The sequence below is a fragment of the Odocoileus virginianus genome, unplaced genomic scaffold, assembly GCF_023699985.2.
Source record: "Odocoileus virginianus isolate 20LAN1187 ecotype Illinois unplaced genomic scaffold, Ovbor_1.2 Unplaced_Contig_128, whole genome shotgun sequence".
In the NCBI taxonomy this organism is placed as follows: Eukaryota; Metazoa; Chordata; class Mammalia; order Artiodactyla; family Cervidae; genus Odocoileus; species Odocoileus virginianus.
Window position 1 is genome coordinate 1 of NW_027224445.1, and position 23,197 is coordinate 23,197.

General features: G+C 35.2%; 1 protein-coding gene and 1 pseudogene across 1 annotated transcript; both read right to left on the reverse strand.

Moving 5' to 3' along the window:
• Nucleotides 1-12,517: 12,517 nt before the first annotated feature.
• LOC110122052 (olfactory receptor 6C76-like) lies at nt 12,518-14,099 on the reverse strand (annotated as a pseudogene).
• Nucleotides 14,100-20,827: 6,728 nt separating this feature from the next.
• On the reverse strand, nt 20,828-21,763 carry LOC110122051 (olfactory receptor 6C76). The gene has a single exon (XM_070464719.1). It carries the CDS (start codon nt 21,761-21,763, stop codon nt 20,828-20,830), a length of 936 nt encoding a protein of 311 aa, XP_070320820.1.
• Nucleotides 21,764-23,197: the final 1,434 nt, after the last annotated feature.

Consider the following 23,197-nt stretch of genomic DNA (forward strand, 5'->3'; position numbering starts at 1 on the left):
CATGTCCGACTCTTTGCAACACCATGGATTGTAGCCCACCAGGCTCCTCTATCCATGGAATTTTCCAGGCAAGAATACTGGAATGGTTTGCCATTCTCTTCTCCAGGGGATCTTCCTGATCCAGGGATCAAACCCAGGTCTCCTGCAATGCAGGCAGATTCTTCATCATCTGAGCCACCAGGGAAGCCCTTATATATACTAAATATATATATTTTCATACATACAATATATGAAAGTATATTAACACATACTTAACATATATCATTGCTTCCTCCCAATGAATTCTCTCCTAGGTGTTGTGGAAAAAAAATGTTTTGAAATGTTATTAATTGAAAGTTATCCCATACTAGGTATTTCCCTTAAAACTCTTGATTCAACTCTCAGTTACATAGAGGTAAATTCATTTAGGTTTTAAGTAAGGTTTCTGAAGAGGGGGATAAGGAACATCTTCATGAATTTTGAATTTAAAATGCACAAGATTTTGATTAATAAGGCATTTTCAGGTAATAAATATTTGAATATACAAATAAAATCATACTTGTTTTAAACATCAGATATATTTTCTTTAAAGTGATCTAGCAGGTCTTTAGAATGATCTTTAAGATTTTTGTTTTTATATGAGCCTAATGTTAAAATTCAACAAAATTAAGATACCAAGGGAACATTTCATGCAAAGATGGGCTCAATAAAGGACAGAAATGGTATGGCCCTAACAGAAGCAGAAGATATTAAGAAGAGGTGGCAAGAATACACAGAAGAACTGTACAAAAAATATCTTCACGACTCAGATAATCATGATGGTGTGATCACTCACCTAGAGCCAGACATCCTGGAATGTAAAGTTAAGTGGGCCTTAAGAAGTATCAACAGGAACAAAGCTAGTGGAGGTGATGGAATTCCAATTGAGTTATTTCAAATTGTAAAAGATGATGCTGTGAAAGTGCTGCACTCAATATGCCAACAAATTTGGAAAACTCAGCAGTGGCCACAGGACTGGAAAAAGGTCAGTTTTCATTCCAATCCCTAAGAAAGGCAATCTCAAAGAATGCTCAAACTATGGCACAGTTGTACTCATCTCACATGCTAGCAAAGTAATGCTTAAAATTCTCCAAGCCAGGCTTCAGCAGTACATGAACCTGTGAACTTCCAGATGTCTAAGCTGGTTTTAGAAAAGGCAGAAGAACCAGAGATTAAATTGCCAACATCCATTGGATCATCAAAAAGCAAGAGAGTTCCAGAAAAACATCTACTTCTGCTTCATTGACTATGCCAAAACCTTTGACTGTGTGGATCACAACAAACTGGAAAATTCTGAAAGAGATGAGAATACCAGACCACCTGACCTGCCTTTTGAGAAATCTGTATGCAGGTCAGAAAGCAACAGTTAGAACTGGACATGGAACAACAGACTGGTTCTAAATAGGAAAAGGAGTATGTCAAAGCTGTATATTGTCACCCTGCTTATTTAACTTATATGCAGAGTACATCATGCGAAATGCCAGGCTGGATGAAGCACAAGCTGGAATCAAGATTGCTGGGAGAAATATCAATAACCTCAGATATGCAGATGATACCACCCTTATGGCAGAAAAGTGGAGAAGAACTAAAGTGCCTCTTGATGAAAGTGAAAGAGGAGAATGAAAAACTTAGCTTAAGCCTCAACATTCCAAAAACTAAGATCATGGCATCCTGGTCCCATCACTTCATGGCAAATAGATGGGGAAACAGTGGGAACAGTGGCTGAATTCATTTTGGGGGACTCCAAAATCATTGCAGATAGTGACTGCAGCCATGAAATTAAAAGATGCTTACTCCTTCAAAGAAAAGTTATGAATAAAATAGACAGCATATTAAAAAGCAGAGACATTACTTTGCCAACAAAGGTCCGTCTAGTCAAGGCTATGGTTTTTCCAGTAGTCATGTATTGATGTGAGAGTTGGACTGTAAAGAAAGCTGAGCACCAAAGTACTGATGCTTTTGAACTGTGGTGTTGGAGAAGACTCTTGAGAGTCCCTTGGACTGCAAGGAGATCCAACCAGTCCATCCTAAAGGAAATCAGTCCCGAATATTCATTGGAAAGCCTGATGTTGAAGCTGAAACTCCACTTTGGCCACCTGATGAAAAGAGCTGACTCATTTGAAAAGACCCTGATGCTGGGAAAGATTGAGGGCAGGAGGAGAAGGGTGTGACAGAGGGTGAGACGGTTGGATGGCATCACCAAGTCAATAGACATGAGTTTGGGTAAACTCTGGGAGTTAGTGATGGACAGGGAGGCCTGGCGTGCTGCAGTCCATGGGTCACAAAGAGTCAGACACAACTGAGCGACTGAACTGAACTGAACTGAAATGTAAAATTGTACTGACCCTTTGAGACTGCCCTTGTTGTTAAATAGGTATGACTGAGTCTCTTACTTTCCTGTAGACTGATGTATAATGAAAAGTTTATTTCCTGGGATTTCTGCAGTCTCGAGTAAAACACAATGTTCTTATATGCCCTTTCCTTTTTACCCTCAGTGTCCCCAATGATATTTATTTCATGTAATAATTGTGCATATTGACTGAGATAATCCATGGAGAGTGCCCAGTATATGGTGGGTGAAAGCCACTACCCCCTTATTTCTCTCCTTCATTTTCTTTCTCCTCTTCCTCCTTTTCTTTTTGCCCCATGTGTATGTGCATGCTAAGTCGCTTCAGTCGTGTCTGACTCTTCGTGACCCAATGGAATGTAGCCCACCAGGCTCATCTGTCCATCAGATTTTCCAGGCAAGAATACTGAAGTCAGTTGCCTTGCCCTCCTCCAGGGGGTCTTCCCAACCCAGGGGTCAAACTTAACATCTCTTAATTCTCCTGTATTGGCAGGTGTGTTCTTTACCAGTAGCGCCACCTGGGAATCCTTACAGCTCTGTGTTCCTTTCTTGTGTTCTGTATAAAGCTGGTAGATAACCTGTTCAGTGTTGTGTGGAGAAATACTGAGGGCAGAGTTCAGACCTGCAATTGTGGACATGAGGCAATAGGTATTCTACGTTTCTTACTCAGCTGTTATTGGATAATTACTTGGGCAGTAGCTTCTTTTGTAAGTGAAGAATTTATGTCATTTATTTTTCATCCATTCCAAGGAGTAGATGATTTTCAATTGAAAAATTAACTTGTTTGTTATATGAGTCATTTCACTTATTATTTGCAATCTATCCTACAAGAAACCTACAAATGTTTTCTCCTAAGTTCTGGTGAAACAAGGTGTGTTATTTCTATGAAGACAGTAAGAAGCATCAACATCACACTATGATGGAAAGATAATAAATTATCTGTGATTAATAGGCATCTCTATAGAACAGGGGCACTAATCTAGAACCAAAGGGAGAAATAACTAGCTCATAATTAGGTACTCTATTGGATAGTATCACAAAGGAATTGGCCCTCTGAACTAAGCTGAGAAAATTCTGAAGCTCTCAGTGCTTCACTGTGGCATCCTAACTCAGACCATAGTTCCAGACCCCCAAACTGTCTTCCCTTTCTAGTCACTGATTCTTACCTTCTGTGATCCCAGATGTTAAGTGAATGCTTTGGTAACCCACTTTCATTCAGGTGCATTTTCTGTTTGGTATATTTCAAAAAATATTTGCATTTATCATTAGCTCACTCTAATTTGATCACTGATGGCAATATTGTTGGAAATTTGGCACTCTAAGTGTATTATATTTACATGTTGGTATAAATCTGTATTGATTCATAAGAGTGATATCATATGAAAGTCACTTCTATTTGTCCCTACTGTTCTAATGGGTACCCATGAATTCTTTCAAAACATATTGAGAACCTATGATGTCTGGTTCTACTGTAGCTACTGAGAAGTAAAAGAGTGAGCAGATAGCTGACCCATCTGTAATGATGTATACAATAAATATTTCCAATGAGTCCAATCCTTTCGAATGTAATTTTTCTAAAGCTAAAATCTGTTAGAAATACTGACTTTCTTTTTAAATATATCAGATTAATGTATTGTCATCTCTGAGTTTTAAATAGATAAGTCTGATAGCTTGCAGACACCAAGGAACTAAAATGGTGAAAGAAGAAAGAAACTGAAATCACCAAAGAACTTATTCCAATGGAAGGTAATCATGACTTTAATTAGCTGTGTAATCATAATCATCCCCAAGATGAAGTTGAAAGTATAAATGGTCTCAAACACATGCATAAATGCCCCTCTCTTGAGGACATACATATTCACAGGCAGTTTTTGCAGTGGATAGTGCTTTCTGAGTTGCCAACTGACTCTCATTAAGGTTCTATTTCATCTAGACCTATGAAGAAAGGTCTTATGTCTTAAAGTTGAAGTAAAAAAAAAAAAAAAAACATTTATTTAAAATATCTGAGAAATATAAGTTGATTCTTAGAAGTTTTTGAAAATGGTAATTGCTGATGTCTCTCAGTAAAGATAGATTTTTTCACAGTGAATAAAATGAATGTTTTATTGTCTCAGACTCTTATAGAGATGCAGGAGCCCCCTGTTTGGATAAATAGAGAGTTGTTCCTGACTAAAGCTCAAACATGACTAATGAATCTAATATGCACTGAATTTTGGCAAAATACCTGACACAGGCAGCAGTGGGAATCAGGTCCTTGGAGAAAATAGGATGCTGCAATTTTATTAGACATATTCCAAGAGTAAAACAATAATGTCCTGATGAAAACATATTTCTGGGTACTCTTCAACCCATGGATAACAAAGTATTAAGAAAACACAACAAACTGACTCTATGTCTATGTTTCCAATGGTAAAATATTTACACAAGTATATGAAAGTTGTATACTTACAGTCAGTTTCTAAGCCAAAAACTGTAAATATTTACATGGCAAAATATATATTTTTATTATAATTTTTCTGCATTGTACCTCTAATGGATAAATTGTTATTTAATAAAGCTTCTCATATTTAGCTATTATAAAAGTACATATTATCTATTTTGTATAAATTTCCTTTATTTGCTTAGTTTATTTTATCAGAAAAACAATTTCTGAGGCAAAGGACACATACATTTTAGAATTTTGAAGTGTGTTGTCACATTTGGCTTCCAATTTGTAGTATCACTTACATAACACAAAAATGTCTGGGTCTCTCTTTCACATTGTTGGGATTATGGGTTCTGAAGGAATTCCACCCTTATTTTTTTTCTTGAGTTCTGAATCAACTAGGATATAGGCGAGTAAATGGAGATGAAAATGCCAGTTTTATATAGAGGTGCTGAATACATAGCTTTGAATATCCCATAAGAAAATCTTGAGTTATATCTCTAGGTAGGCGGTGCTAGAAATCCACATTTACCACACCACCTGGGACAGATCCTTTTGCTAAATGACTTCAAAGAGTCTGAAATCTGTCTGTAGACAGACAATACATGACAGGAAATTCAATAGGATGGATCTAATACAGCATATCCTTGTTCAAAATCCACCTATCATGCCAAGAATATGTAGCAGGCAAGTCAGGAGTTGGCAGAACTAAAAGACTGAGAAAAATGTCCAAATCTTAGAAATAAAGCTGCACAGTGACTTCCTGTATTTGCAATCTGATTGTAAATAGGTTTGTCTAAAAATTATTTAATATACAGCAAAATGTATAGGGATTCGACTTTGCTATATATTCCAGACACTGTGAAGTGGCATATTAACTAATGATACCTGAAAGGTTACAATTTTGTTATACGATGTTAACCAGTCCAATATGTATTAGGTATTTTCAGTTTCTAATAGATGTTGAGCAGTAGTCTTTTGATCATATATTTATTCCTTTATTTCTCCTTTGGAACAACAGACTTATCATCTCACTTGTCTTACTGTCCAAATAAAAGAAAGTATTTTCCATGTTTTTATTGAATAATGTATGCCTCATATATTTTTAACTTTCAAAAAAATGAAGAATATAAAAAATATGATCATTTCAAAAGATGCAGAATAATTGTTGACAGAATTCAATAATCATTTATTATAAAAACTCTCCAGAAAGTGAGCACAGAGGGAGCATACTTCAACATAATAACATAGTACCTCAACATATGACAAATTTATGACTAACATACTCAACAGTGAAAGGTTAAAAGTATTTCCTGTAAGATTAGGAACAAGACAAGGATGCCACCTCTCACCACTTTTAATCAATGTTGTTTTAGAAGTCCTAGCCATGGTAATCATAGAAGACAAAGAAATAAAAGGAATTCAAGTTGGAAAAGAAGCAAAACTATCACTGTTTTCAGATGACATGATACTACATATAGAAAATCCTAAAGATGCTACCAGAAAACTACTAGAACTCATCAATAAATTTGGTAAAGTTGCAGGATACAAAATAAATACACAGAAATCTGTTGCATTTCTATACATTAACAATGAAAGATCAGAAAGAGAAGTTAAAGAAACAATACCATCTGTCATCACCTCTAAAAGAATAAAATATCTAGAAATAAACCTATCAAAGGTGACAAAAGACCTTTACTCCAAACATTATAAGATGCAGTTGAAAGAAATAAAAGGTGACAAAGACATATGGAGAGAAATATCATGTTCTTGGATTGGAAGAATCAATGTTGTCAAAATGACTACACTATCCAAGGCAATATACAGATTCAATCCAATGCTTTTCAAATTATCAATGTTTTTTTTCAAAGAGGTAGAAGGAAAAAAAAATCTTAAAATGTGTATGGAAACAGAAAAGACCCTGAACAGTCAAAGGAATCTTGAGAAAGAAAAACAGAACTGAAGCAATCAGGATCCCTGACTTCAAACTATACTACAAAGCTACAGCAATCAAAACAGCACAATACTGGCACAAAAACAGAAATGTAGATCAACAGAATAGGATAGAAAGCTTAGAAGCAAACTCATGTGCCTGTGACCCATTAATCTATGACAAAAGGAGGCAAGGGTATACAATGGAGAAAAGAGAGTCTCTTCAATAAGTGGTGCTGATAAAACTAGAAAACTACAGGGAAAATAATCAGATTACAATATTCTCTAACATCATACACAAAAATAAACTCAAAATGAATTAAAGACCTAAATGTAAAACCAGATATGATAAAACTATTAGAGGAAAACATAGGTAGAACACTCTTTGACATTAATCACAGCAGTATCTTTTTTGATCCATCTTCCAGATTAATGGACATAAAAACAAAAGTAAACAAATGAGACCTAATTAAACTCAAAAACTTTTGCACAGCAAAGGAAACCATAAACAAGATGAAAAGACAACCCTAGAATGAGAGAAAATATTTGCAAATGATGTGATCAACAAAGGATTGGTCTCCAAAATTTACAAGCAGCTCACTTGGCTCAATATTAAGAAAACAAACAGCTCATTCAAAGTATAAGCAGAAGACCTAAATAGACATTTCTCCAAAAAAGACATACAGATGACCAAGAGGCATATGAAAAGATGCTCAACATCCCTAATTATTAGAGAAATGCAAATCAAAACTATAAGGAGATATCACCTCACACCATCATCAAAAAATATGCATATAGTAAATGCTGGAAAGGGTGTGGCAAAAAGAAAACCCTCCTATGCTGTTGATGGGAATGTATATTGGTGTAGTCACTATGGAAGAAAAATATAATGGTCTTTAAAAAACTAAGAATAGAGGTGCTGTGTGATCCAGCAATTCCACTCCTAGGCATATAGCCAGAGAAAAACATGGTTTGAAAGGATGCATTCACCCCAATATTCATTTCAGTGCTGTTTATGATAGCCAAGATAGAAGCAACCTAAGTGTCTATCGACAGAGGAATGGATTAAGATGAGGTTGTACATATATGCTATAGTCTGTTACTCAGCCATAAAAAAGAATGACTTGATTGCTGGGAGCCAGCACACGAGATCCCACCCATGACAAGGTCATGAGGAGAAGACCTGACAAGCAAGGCAGATCAGGACTCAAAAAGCTTCAAATCAGGATTTCGAAAAGCTGCCCCGGCGCTCACCTTAAAGATGATCTCTGTCTTTCTGATGCTTGCTATATTAGACTACTCCCTAATTTCTGTGACACAGGTAGAAGGCCTTCCCCGATCTCTTTCCAAACAGAATCAACTTAGAACTTTAATTAATATGTCCGCCAGACGGTGGTATCCTATAAGATTATCCAGGATGAAAGGAGTGTTTCAATTTAGAACACTTCGCCGGCATTCTAGCCTGCTTGGCAAAAGCGTACTAATGCACATGACTGCTCACAACACTTTAATCATAAACAGCATAAAGAACCTGATCACACAAAAGGCCCTAATAGGTACAGAGCCTTTCGGAAGGTGAGGAAGCCCTATTAGAGAACATAAAAATATTATTCTAAAAGTGGTTATAGTTAAAGATTTAGAAAAATAAGAGTTTAGAATTGTTCATTTTAACCAGGAATGCTAAACAGGGGCTGCCTCACCGGAGCTGCAGAGTCTTTGTGTGGTAAACCTTTTAGATAAATTTAGATAACTTCTGCAAAAGGACTGACCTTTGTGTTCATTAAAGAATAGATTATGGAAAACAGCTTTGCATTCACCTAGGTCATAAAATGTCAATAGGCCCCAAGGCCAGAAGATAATGTACAAGACTCTCACAAAGAAGTATGCAGAAAACACCCTGGTTTCATGAAGGATAAGCTGATGTAATATTAAACTATCTTCCCCTTAAAAATGTACTAACTTAGAATATAAAAGCTACGGTAAAAAAATAAAGATTGGCCAGACTCTGCGTCTGGTCTCTCTCCCTCTCTTTCTCTTTCTCTTCGCCGACCCCGTTCATCCTGAGGGTACCCCTGGATCCTGCCGAGGCTGGGCCCCAGCACTTAATGCTATTTGCAGCATCATGAATGGACCCAGAGATTATCATACTGAAGGACATAAGTCAGACAGAGAAAGACAAATATATGATATTGCTTATATGTGGTACCTTAAAAAAAAAAAAGATACAAAACAGAAACAGACTCACAGACCAGCATGAAGGGTAGGAATGAGAGACAGATTGGGAGTTTGGGATAGACATACACACATTACCATATTTAAAATTAGTAATCAACAAGGGCCTACTGTATAGGGCAGGGAACTCTGCTTGGTATTCTGTTAATATCCTAAATAAGAAAATAATTTGCAGAAGAATATGTATATATATAACTGAATCACTTTGCTGTACACCCAAAGCTAGCACTATGTTGTTAATCAACTATATTCCAATATAATGTAAATATTTAAACTAATAAAATAAAAACATAGATACACTGATGTGGCCAATCCACAGGTGAGTTCAGTTATATTTTATAAATATGCATTAACTACTGTAGTGGTTAATTTTGTGTATCAACTTGGCTAGCCTATATTGCTCAGTTCTTTGCTCAAACACCAGTCTAGATATTACTATGAAGATATTTTTTAGATATGATTAACATTTAAATCAATAGATTTCGAGTAAAGCAGATTGACCTCCATAATGTAGGTTGGCCTCATCCAATCAGTTAAAGGCCTAAAGAGGAAAAAAAACGAGGTTTCCTAAGGAAGTAGAAATTCTGCCTCCAAACTGCCTTTGGACTTGAGATTGTAACTAACTTTTCCTTGGGTCTTCATCTCAGTCAGCCCTGTAGATTTCAGACTTCCCAACCCCCACTGTATGAGCCAACTCCTTTAAGTATGTATAGACATATGTACAGACATACCCACATGCAAACAATAAGCACACACACATTATCTTATTTCTGTTTCTCTGTTATTGTTCAGTTGCTAAGTTATATCTGACTCTACAACCCCATGGACTGCAGCACCCCAGGCTTCCCTGTTCTTCAATATCTCAAAAAGTTTGTTCAGACTCATGTCCATCCAACCATCTCATCCTCTATCGCCCCCTTCTCCTCTTGCCCTCAATCTTTCTTAGCATCAGTGTGTTTTCCAATGGGTCAACTCTTTTCATCAGGTGGTCCAAAGTATTGGAGCTTCAACTTCAGCATCAGTCCTTCCAAATGAATATTCAGGGTTGATTTCCTTTAAGATTGATTGGTCTGATTTCCTTGTAGCCCAAGGGACTCTCAAGAGTCCAACAGTCCAAAAGAATCAATTCTTTGGTGCTCAGCCTTGTTTATGGTCCAACTTTGTCTGTTTCTCTGGAGAACTGTAAATAATGCAACCGCCCACTTATATAACACAGTGTTATGCTCTAGGAGTATATAGAAGATATTTGTACCATGTGGCAAAATATGACAAAGAATGTTGACATAGGTAGGACAAGGTAGGAAAACAAACCAAAGCAAAGTACACAGGTGTATTTCCTGCTGCCCTTTACACCTGTTGTAATGTTATTGGCACTTAGACTTCATCTGTGAATGGACAAAGTACTTAATTCTGGAGGGGAAACCTTGCCACTAGGCAGAAGTAGATTCTGCTTCTCTCTTTAGGCTATTGTTCAGATCAATTGATTGGATTATGTAATTTAATTAGCATGTATTGAATCTTGCAGAAAAAAGAAAGAAAGAAAGAAAACAATTGTTGTTAGATCCCTCTATATCTACCTTCTAGAAATCTACCTTCTAGCATATGGTATTACCATTTCTTAAAATATTATCATTATACAAGTTCTACATTCATGAAGTTCTTCTTAAAAGGATAATTTATTGTATCAAACTTTATGTTGTTTAAACTCCCATACAATAAATTGTTTAAAAACACAAAAACTTGGAAAACATAGTTTTCTCATTACTGACTGCTGTTATGATGACAAATATATAATATACTTTTAACTTTTTTATGGAGGATATAAGTAAATTGTGAGTCAAACTTCATGCTCATAAATCAGAACTTTTTCTTCACATTTTTGAGTTACTTTTTACTGTTTATTTTTATCAGTTATTCCTATACTCATATGGCTGAGTTCCCTCTATTACATTTCAAACAAACATTAAAACAGAGCATGTGTACCTATACATATAAAATGTGTGTATACACATAGACATACATATATACTTCTGGATCTAAACATACATGAATTAATAAGTAAAGAAATCTTATTTTGCTCAATATTTTAGTTATTATTTAAAATCATATATATCATTTAAAGTACATATGTAAAATATCACATATAATATATGAAGGATCTATATCTCTAGTTTGTATTTATCATATAAAAGTGCATAAGATCATTCCATAAAGGTTTTATGCTATAGATAATAATTGCATCTATGACCCACCTCCCAGAGTAATGGAAATAAAAGCAAAAATAAACAAATGGGACCTAATTAAACTTAAAAGCTTTTGCACAATGAAGAAAACTATAGGCAAAGTGAAAAGACAGCCTTCAGAAAGGGAGAAAATAATAGCAAATGAAGCAACTGACAAAAAATTAATCTCAAAAATATACAAGCAACTCCTGCAGCTCAATTCCAGAAAAATAAATGACCCAATCAAACTATGGGCCAAAGAACTAAAAAGACATTTATCCAAAGAAGACATACAGATGGCTAACAAACACATGAAAAGATGCTCAACATCACTCATTATCAGAGAAATGCAAATCAAAACCACAGTGAGGTACCATTACATGCCAGTCAGGATGGCTGCTATCCAAAGTCTACAAGCAATAAATGCTGGAGAGGGTGTGGAGAAAAGGGAACCCTCTTACACTGTTGGTGGGAATGCAAACTAGTACAGACACTATGGAGAACAGTGTGGAGATGCTTAGAAAACTGGAAATAGAACTGCCATATGACCCAGCAATCCCACTCCTGGGCATACACACCGAGGAAACCAGATCTGAGAGAGACACGTGTGCCCCAATGTTCATTGCAGCACTGTTTATAATAGCCAGGACATGGAAGCAACCTATATGTCCATCAGCAGATGAATGAATGAGGAAGCTGTGGTACATATACACCATGGAATATTACTCAGCCATTAAAAAGAATTCATTTGAATCAGTTCTAATGAGATGGATGAAACTGGAGCCTATTATACAGAGTGAAATAAGTCAAAAGAAAAACACCAATACAGTATACTAGAAAGATGTCAACGATAACCCTGTATGCAAGACAGAAAAAGAGACACAGATATGTAGAACAGAATTTTGGACTCTGTGGGAGAAGCAGAGGGTGGGATGATCCGAGAGAATAGCATTGAAACATGTATATTATATGTGAAACAGATTGCCAGTCCAGGTTTGATGCATGAGACAGGGTGCTCAGGGCTGGTGCACTGGGATGACCCAGAGGGATGGGATGGGGAGGGAGGTGGGACGGGGGTTCAGGATGGGGAACACATGTAAATCCATGGCTGATTCATGTTAATGTATGGCAAAAACCACTGCAATGCTGTAAAGTAATTAGCCTCCAATTAAAATAAATAAATTTTTAAAAAAGAAATAATTGCAATATAAGAATATTAAATAATATAGCCCAAACAATTGCATTTCTGAGAAGAAATAAAGGACAGAGATTTTAATGCTGAATTATTCATTGGTTCTCAGATTAAAGTCATGTATATTTTAGTTAAAATTGTAGTTGTACCAATGTTTTTGAGGAAAGAATTTTTCTCACAGTATCTTTAAGTGCTCGGTTCACTTGCTGGTTCCTTAAGGAGTAAATAAATGGATTCAGCATAGGAGCTACAGAAGTACTGAGTGCAGTTACTGTTTTTGTCAAAGCAACTTCTTCTTTAGCTGAGGTTTTTCACATACATGAGGATGCAGCTTCCATAAGACATAGAGACAACAATCATATGAGAGGAGCAGGTTGAAAAGGTCTTTTTTCTTTATTGAACTGAGGGGATTCTCAGAATTGTTCTGAGGATATAGGAGTAGGAGACGATTATTAGCATCAAGGTGGACATTAGAGTCAGCACAGCGTAAACAAAGCTCATGAGCTCCAGAGTGCTGGTGTCTGTGCAGGAGATTTGCAGTAAAGGGGCAGAATCACAGGGGAAGTGGTCAATGACATTGGAGTCACAGAAATCCCGCTGCAGCCCCATGACCAGTGGTGGAAAGATCACCAGGAATCCAGCCAGCCAAGAGCTGCCTACAGGCTGGTAGCAGATCTTGTTACTCATGATGGTCGTATAATGCAGAGTTTTGCAGATAGCCAAAAAACCATCACAGGACACAGATGATAGTGAGAGGGTAACAGGCAGGAAGGCCAGGGGTCTCCAAATGGAGGAAATAGGCTGCAAGTGTCTCTTAAAATTCTGTGTTGCTATGATGACACCTGGTTCCACCTGAACTTAACTTTTCTCAAACCTTGAGCTAACCAATGCATTTTTCTTATGGAAATGTTTTTCTTAAGCTATGTTAATGAAACTATGTATTTGCTTTGGAATTTGCCTTTCTTCAAAATGGTTCCACCTAAGACTAACTTTTTTTTTTTTCTTTTCTCAAACCTTGGGCTAATAGCAGCTCGACAAATCAGTATTTATATCAATTGCTTTATGGCTGGGGGATGACACACCTTGTGCCATCCTATCTCAAAAATGCATACTGTGGGAGAGGGGCCTGGTGAAACTCCCTCAGCCTTGAGGTGTCTCTTATCTGATTAATAGCTTTCTAACAGACATAAAACAGCTTGCTAAAACTAGCAGGGGGGCACTCTCCTGTCCCCCTTCTGATGTCTATGTCAGAAGCTTTCTCTGTCCTTTTTCACTTTAATAAAACTCTGCTACACAAAAGCTCTTGAGTGATCAAGCCTGGTCTCTGGTCCTGAAGCTAAATCTTCTTTTCTGGAGACCACGGATACAACACCATTCACCGTAAGCTATTAATAGGAGAAAAAACTCTGTTGAACCAAATAAGATCAAGAAAAAGAGCTGAACTGCACAAGCATTATAGGAAATAGATTTGTCTCCAGTTAGACTGCTCATCAAAAATCCTGAGATACAGACAGAAGTAAAAGAGATTTCTAAGAAGGAGAAATTCCTGAGGAAAAAATACACCGGAGTCTTCAAGTGGGAATCCAGCAGTGTAAGAATGATGATAGTCAGATTTCCATTAACACTCAGCACATATGTGAGAAGTAAAAAGCAGAAAATCACCACTTGCATTTCTGGATTAGTAGTCAAACCCAGGAGGATGAACTCTGTCATTGATGACCTATTTCTCATTTTGTGTGGTTGATTTGACAAATCTCGTGGCAAAATCAGGACAGAAAAAATATATGGGTTAGACAAACAAATAGCATCTGTTTTTTTTTTTTCAAATAATGATTGTGTCTTCATGAAAAGTACCTGAGATTCCACATGTACATTCTACACTTCTTTCAATTTCATTATACACATAATGGGTATGTCTTCTGTTTAATATCAGTCGTATCACTCTGTATAATGTCCTGATTCCTTGATATGTGTTCACTCTGCCTTTGCTGCTTACAATTGTAAGTTGGGAAATCTAGTGACTGACGTGAGCTCTTCTCATGCTTCAGTGTTGAGCTAATATATAGAGAATATTACTCTCTTTTTTATTCAGGTTTTTAGGATTGAAAGTATTGACTGATGATGTAAAGGACTGGTCAACCTAAACCTAATTAATATTTCTCAGCGACATTCTGAATTCTCTCTGAGAAAATAGCCAATCATACACTTAATTGTTTAATATTCCCTGTTTCTTATAAAACTAAAGTTATCCAAGTGTTGTGTTCAAATATTTATGTATATTAAAATGACATATAAATAGCATAACATATTTTGTAATCAAAGTTATTTCATTATCACATATTAATGAGGCTTCTGAACTCCTAAATTACCTTGTTCATTACATTAACATGAAAATTCAATTTAGTGTTTTTTACTTGATTGTTTCAAAATGCCTAACAATTCATTTTGTAAATATACCAAAGTGATGGGGACATCAAGCAACACTTCACAAAATATGATAGTGATATAAGAATCCTTCAACAATGGATTTAGATGCAAAATACACAAATAGTTTATGTGTAGAGTCTAAACCTACCCTAGACACCCACACCAAGAGTATGCACATGTCTTTCTAAAGTATAAATGTAAATTAAGAAAAGCAACCTATGCTGCACCTGTTTCTACTAATTGATCATAAATCACCATTTAAAGTTCTCAACTATTTAGATTATCAATATAGCTATTATATTAATATATATGTATATATATATGTGTATACATATATATTCATGTATATGAGAGATAGTCAGCAAAGAATCAATGGTATATAAGATATAAAAGTTGAGAATACTTATTTTCAAATGCATGATGGTTAGACTTAGATATTAAAAGTGATATATTTGATTCTCTTAAATCAGATGTGATCAGTCATAGGTATATTTCTTTCCCTCCAACAGAGCTATAAATCCCTCATAAATATCTTTTTATTCCATCTCCAAATACCTAATGAAATATTTTCCACGTATCTTTTCCCAACATTGTCCAAAAACCTGGAATCTTGAAATATTTCACCTGTCATATTGACATAAATCTCTAGATGAAAGAAGTTTGCTTCTATTAATGAAATAAATCTTTGAGAATATTTCTTTAATAGGCTTCTCTGATATTTTGAGGTAAGTGGACATATCCATTTATTTTCCTTTGAAAAGGAGTAAACTTACCACCTTTAATGTGCTTTGCTACATATAACTTCATAAATATTCCTTGAGACAAATTTTTAATGACTTTTGGGATAAACAGTAATATGGCACTAATGAATAACATACAAGATCTGCTTTGGCAATCATGTTTTAATTGGTTGATCATGGGACCTATGGTGCAGGGGAAGTTTGAGTAAATCATGCAGCTGAATGTTAGCCAATATTTGAGGAGAACTGAGGTTGAACAAACCAACATTCTCTGATTTTTATTTTCATATAATCTAAGCATGATTCTTAAATGGTGTGCAGAAATCTGTTTTATGCTAAAAAAATAAGGCACAGAATGATTCAAGAAAAACACCAAGTTCCATGGGCTGTGAAATGTTAAAATTACAAGGACTTTTTGAGATAGAGCTTTCTAGCAAATATTTCTTTAGAATGAATTTGCCTTTCAATGCTTGAGCAGTCACTAAAATTAGAAGCACATCAGATTTCCCTTTTACATTTACTTATTCCTTCTGACTTCTGAGTATGAAATCCAAGACACATTTATATAAAGAATATATATGTAATGTATATCAAAACTATTCTTCATGGGGTCACAAAGAGTTGAACAGCACTGAGTGACTAAGCACACACACATTGCTATTCTTTCCAGGTAAGCACATAAAGTGGAGTTTATCCCACAGTGACCAAATTCAGTGTTAGAAATATGCATCAGTGTGATATCTTCTTAATGAACATATCACATAAGTAAAATCTATTTCAATAACTTTTTACAATCAATAATAGCATTTTAGTATTATAAGTGTAATCGATAAAAGTTATTAAAATATATCACAATCACAGTGTCAAATATAACATGAATAAAAACATCACAACGTGTATCTTTTCACTTCAAACAACTTTTGTTGCCTTCATGTGATCTTACTTTTAAGAATAACTACTTGAAGTGTATATTTATTTTGAAATATTTACCTTCATTGGTAAGTACTCTTAACAAATTATAATACAAATTGTTGATACATCTTTAAACACATCTAATTTTGGAAATTTGCCCTTGGCACTTAGTAATATATTATTAGTTCCCTTGTCACAAAGTAATATTTAAGCACTCAAAGTGAGCATACGCATTGATATCAGTTACATAGTTGAAAACCATTTTGATGTTCAGTTGCTCAGTTCTGTTGGTCTCTGTGACCCCAGCAACTGCAGCATGACAGGTTTCCCTGTCCTTCACCATCTCCTGGCTCAAACTCCATAATCAATCAAATTATTACTTTGGGGTATTATGAATGATCAAAAATTTCTAAAATTAAATCATATATTAGAGTAAGTCACACACATACTTTTTCATATAATTGTTCTATTTCATTTTGAATGTAGATTCTGCAAATGAAATTACTTTTCCTCCTTAAAATTTTCATACACATTTCTATACAACTGTTTGTGTTTATCTCATATATTTATAAAAATGATTATTTTACCATAAGCTCAATGCTACAGAACAGCTTAAATTCATATCAATGTTGTAAAGAAAAAAAATGTCTGGGTGTTTGTTTCTGAATGTATATTCTATTTTGGTAATATATTATTGATTTCATAATTTTAATTAAGGTTGTTTACCCTTCAGTGTGATGCTTACCCAAGCCATGTCTTCATGATGAAATTAGAATATGAAATGTAAGGCCCCAAGTACTTGGTAGAAGTGGCTTATTAATACTGTTAGAGCTCGTTATTGTAAAATAGAATTTTATGGTAATCTGAAAAAAAAAATGATAAAAAAGAGCTACACAGAAAGAGAGAAATACCATAAACATTTAGTTCTAAGGGGTAAACTGAGAAATAAAGTACTAAATAAGGGAAGAGAGAAGAAATAAATGTAGTTCTTCAATAAAAATCAAGACATTGAGAAGTTAGATAAATTTGTGCTCATCATCGTTTAGCCAGAGCTGGTTTTAGGGGAAGGACAGCCTCATCATATTATCTACTTCTCTGGTTAAAAGCAAACCATAGTAGCAAAAAAAAAAAAAAAAAAAAAGCAATTGTTGGTCCTTTAATGGACCGGAACCTGGTGGTCCGGAGTCGACGATAAGAAAGTAAGAGAGAGAAAGAGGCTGATATCCCCTGGTTTACGCGGAAAGCCAATAGAGTCCTGTTCTTAGGGCTCGCGCTGCTGCACGTAGGCACCAGGCGCCCTCTCGAGTGGGTGAAGGCGCAGTGCGCCTTCTCGAGAGGGGCTTAGAAGCCCGGGCAAGAAAGTGAGCTCAGCGGGCCTCCGCGCTCCAAGGAATTAGCCAGAAATAGAGAGAGAGAGAGAAAGAGAGAGAGAGAGAATAGAAAGAAAGAAAGACACGGGGACCCAAGCTCTGATGGAGCAAAGGTGTTTTAATCAACATGGCGTGGGCATATATACTGTCTTACAAGGTGGTTATTCTCAGCAAAGATAAAGATTAAAATTCCAGACTTACAAAACATAAGACGATCCCTATCAAAGAGAGAGTTGCAAACAATCACCTTTTCATAAGAAGGAAGAGGGTACTTATCACTGTAATGAGAAATGCCTGGATTCCTCAGCCCCGGGAAAGGCGTGCCTCTCCTCTTAATTCCTGAATATTCAGGAATCAATAAGGGCCAGAGGGTTCCTGACAGATCCAAAACAGCACACAGGAAGCCTCTTGTTAAATGCTTCCTGACGAGCAATGATATTCATTTTCTATACCAATCTGTTTTCAAAAGTACTCAGTTTCATTAGGATATGGTTGCTAAGAATGTGGCTACCTCTACATGAAAATTTCAGCCAATGAAAACTTTTTTAAAATTAATTTAATTTATTTTTATTTATTTTTGACTGTGCTGGGTCTTTGTTGCTGAGCGTGGGCTTTTCTTTAGTTGGGGCAAGCGGGGAATACTTTTTGTTGCAGTGTCCCGGCTTCTTACCACGATGTTTTCTCTTTCTAGGCATGTGAGTTTCATTAGCTACTGCCCCTGGGCTCAGTAGTTGTGACACAGGGGCTTAGCGGCTCCAGGGCAAGTGGGATCTTCCTGAACCAGGGATTGAACCTGTGTCCTCTGCGTTGACAGGTGGGTTTTTAAACAATGGAACACCAGGAAAGTCCCTGAAACCTTTTTAAAGGGATTCACTCGCACTGGCTTTACATGATATCTTTTGACTCTGGTAAGATTGCAAGTCTGATGAAACGTGACACTTGGACAAAGCACAGGGCCAATTCTTTGCTTTCATAAATCTATCTGGTCTATTTAATCATTTTAAGAGTATCTGTAGGTGGCTATTACCTTAGGAAGTGTTTCTATCTCTGGAGGTAAACATGTTTTCCATACAACCAAACTGGCAAAATGAAGTTGGCTGAAATAAAATCGAGTGGTTACTCCAAAACTACTTCCTTCTCATTGTCAAGCAGGATTTTCTGCCATCTGCACCTACATCTCAATTGACAATATGACCTAGACTATGTGACTGAAATTAATCACTGTAACAATAATAATAATAAATGTTAACATTATCGCAACATTACTCAATTACTAGCAGTTTTAGATGCTTAAATTATGTAACATAATAAATCTATGAGTAAACAGAATTATTGACTTTCCTTTGCATGTGAAAAATTTGCAACCAAGAGAACTCAAGCTACAAATGGGAAAACTAGAGGCAAATCTAGACAACATAATTCTAGCATATATATTTTTAAGCAGCATCCTATGGCTATGAAACATAGTTCATGGTCAGGGATCAAAGAGATGATTCTTTGACTGACATCTACTCATAGGGGCATCAATCAGCTTCTTTCAACTGATACTTTATTGAAGTGAGTGACAGGGAGTCTTGCTTTTTATCATGAACTGAATTCTACAAGGAACTGTACTATATATTATGTGATGAAGAACAATCTATTCTGGAAGAAGGAAACAAAATTGAATCAAATGAAGATAGATCAAAATCTTTAACAGAGATAAAGGGAAGCATTTGAGAGAAATTATGAGTAATAAATAGTCATGGGATAAGCGAATCTATCTTTCCGATTCCTGAGTTAAGCAGAATTTTCTGGGATCCTACAAATCTTCCTGAGTTTTTTGTTCTAATTCTATTTCCCCCTTAACCTGATTTTACTTTTAATGTTTATTTGGCAAGCAATATAATCTTATGTAATATATTGGCCAAATCTTATCAAAGTTTATTAGAGATACCAATAGAGAAAAAATACTATTAGCTAGTATTTGTATGTATTAGCTAGTATTTGTATGTGTGAAGTAAGATCCTCATAATGGAAAACATTTCCAAGCCAAATACTGCCATCTCTGTGTATAACTACCTTCTAGAAATCTGTTTACATGGTATTGCAATTTCTTTAAGTGTTAGCTTTATAAAAGTTCTGTATTCAAGAAATTATTATTAAATAAATAGTTTCTGCATTATTTTTCTTATTTAAATTCTCGTACAATGAATTGCTAAAAACAAATATAAATATAGAAAAGTATTTTTCCATAACTAATCTGTTGTCCTGATGACAAATACATAGAATATTTACAAATTTTTATGTAGAATGTAAGTAAAATGTAAGTTAAATTTCGTGCTCAAAATATTATTTTTCTACATTGTCTAACTCCTGTATTACTTAGTTATTTCTACGCCTATATGACTGAGTTTCCTCTATTTCACTTGATAAAAACCATTAAAAGTAAAGTATGTGTAAATATATATATATATATAAATATACATATATATGATTGTATACACATAGAACACATATATACATACATGCAGTCTTCTAGAGACATAAGTATGTACTTTTGAATTTAGACATATATGAATTAATTGTAATTTTATTCTGCTCAAGTATTTTAGGTGGTGTTTGCTGCTGCTGCTGCTAAGTCTCTTCAGTCGTGTCCAACTCTGTGCAACCCCATGGACGGCAGCCCACCAGGCTCCCCTGTCCCTGGGATTCTCTAGGCAAGAACACTGGAGTGGGTTGCCATTTCCTTCTCCATTAGGTGGTAGCACTCACACATATGTTAATACATGAAGGGCCTTCAATTCTAAATTTAAGTTTATAATACAAAATTGCATAAGAACATTCCAAAACTTTACTGTGGTAAAGTTCATACAAGGAAGATTTACAATAAGAATATTAAATTCAAAATAGCCTAAATAATGCTGTTTCTGTAAAGAAACAGAATAAGACAGAAGCTATATTAGAAAAGATATTATTCATTGGTTCATTAGTTAAAACTGTATTTGTTTTAGTTAAAATTTAAGTCAGGTCAATGTTTTGAGAACAGCATCTTTCTCACAACATCCTTAACAGCTTGTTTTACCTGCCGGTTCCGTAAGGTATAAACAAACGGATTGAGCATAGGAGCCACAGAGGTATTGAGCATAGCTACTCCCTTTGTCAAAGCAACCCCTTCCTTCACTGAGGTTTTCACATACATGAAGATGCAGCTTCCATAAGAGATTGAGACAACAATCATATGGGAGGAGCAGGTTGAAAAGGCCTTTTTCCTTTGTTGAGCACAAGGGATTCTCAAAATTGTTCTGAGGATGTAGGAGTAGGAGAGGATTACTAACATCAAGGTGGACATGAGAGTCAGCACAGCTAAAACAAAGCTCATGAGCTCTAGCGTGCTGGTGTCTGTGCAGGAGATTTGCAGTAAAGGGGCAGAATCACAGGTGAAGTGGTCAATGACATTAGAGTCACAGAAATCCAGCTGCAGCCCTATGGTCAGTGGAGGAAAGATCACCAAGAATCCAGCCAGCCAAGAGCCACCTACAAGCTGGTAGCAGATCTTGTTATTCATGATGGTCGTATAATGCAGAGGTTTGCAGATAGCTACGTAACGATCATAGGACATAGACGCCAGGAGAAAGAACTCTGTTGAACCAAGAAGGATAAAGAAAAAGAGCTGAGCTGCACAAGCATTATAGGAAATAGATTTGTCTCCAGTTAGAATGCTCATCAAAAATCTAGGATTACAGACAGAAGTAAATGAGATTTCTAAGAAGGAGAAATTCCTGAGGAAAAAATACATGGGAGTCTTCAGATGGGAATCCAGCAGTGTAAGAATGATGATAGTCAGATTTCCAGCAACACTCAGCACATATGTGAGAAATAAAAAGGAAAAAATCACAGCTTGTATTTTGGGATCATCAGTCAGACCTAGAAGGATGAACTCTGTCACTGATGTTCTGTTTCTCATTTCTGGTGGCTGATTTTTGACAAATCTTACTGGCAGATACAAGAGAGTAATAAATTGATTAGATACACACAAATGTCTGCACCTGTTTTTCAAGTAATAATTTTATGTTCACAAAAACTTTCTGGACTTTTATACATATATTCACTTTCCCAATTTTATTATACATCTTAGGAGTGTTTCTTTTGTTTAATATTAGTCTCATCTGTAGGATGCAATGTCCTCTGATCCTTACTGCATATATATTGTGTCTTTATTTATTATTATTGTTACCTGGAAAATCTAGTGATTGAACATGAACTCTTCTCATGCTTCATTGTTCAGCTAAAATATAGAGGAAATTATGCTCTCAAGTTATCTTTTCCAGGCATAAAATTCTGACTGATAATGGAAATCAGTGATCATCCTAAACTTAATGAATATTTCCTAGGGAAAATTCTAAATGCTTTTTTGGAGAAGTAGTGACTACTACCTCTGTTAATTTATTTATTGCCCTTTTTAAAAAATACAGAGACCAAGTCATAGTAATATATTATAAACTTTTATTTATATTAAACTATGGTTTATATAATATTATCCATATTTTAAAACCCAGTAGTCCATTCAGTTTCCAGAATTTAGAGTCTCTTAACCTTTATCTTTATTCTTGATTTCCTAAAAATATAACTTGTCATGATATGCAATTAATGTAGTGATTTTTAATAGATTGTTTAAAAGCTTCTAATAAGTTTTATAGATTGAGTTAATAGCTTAAACAATATATTTACAAATATGTTAATGAAGATCAGAAATACTCATATAGAATTAAGATATTAAATATGTAAACACTTTATATATATCATTTAGAACTATCTTGGACATCCAGGCCAAGAATATGTATCAAGTCTTTGTAAAGTGTGATTATACAAAAATTAAGGAAAATGTGGTGTGTTCTACACATTTCTGTTAATTGATAGAAATCACCATTTCAAATATCTTTGCATTTCAATTTATTGGTTTAACTACTGAATATATATAAGATAATATACTATATAATATTATATACACTGTACGTAATTATATGTATTAAAGAAGAAGAGAATCACAACAGAGGGTTATAATCAATGCTTTGTAATAAATAGAAGCATCAGATTAAAATAAATAATACTTACATATGGTGAAAAGACTGATGACTTATGTGACATATTGAGTGCAAACTAAGGTGCTCAATTTTCATAAATCAAAAGATAAGTAGTGGTCTAATGCTTCATGGAGAAATAACTATTTTCCCTGTCTTTCCATAAATCTCTCTTTTCTCCCATAAAACCCTTCAAGTTTCAGGAGCTAAACAGCTAATGGAATAGTTTTCTCATATTTTTTTTTTCACCATTTGCCCCAAATATGGAATCCTGAACATTGGCTATCTTAGCAGCAACATTTTCATGTGAAAGCTAAAAA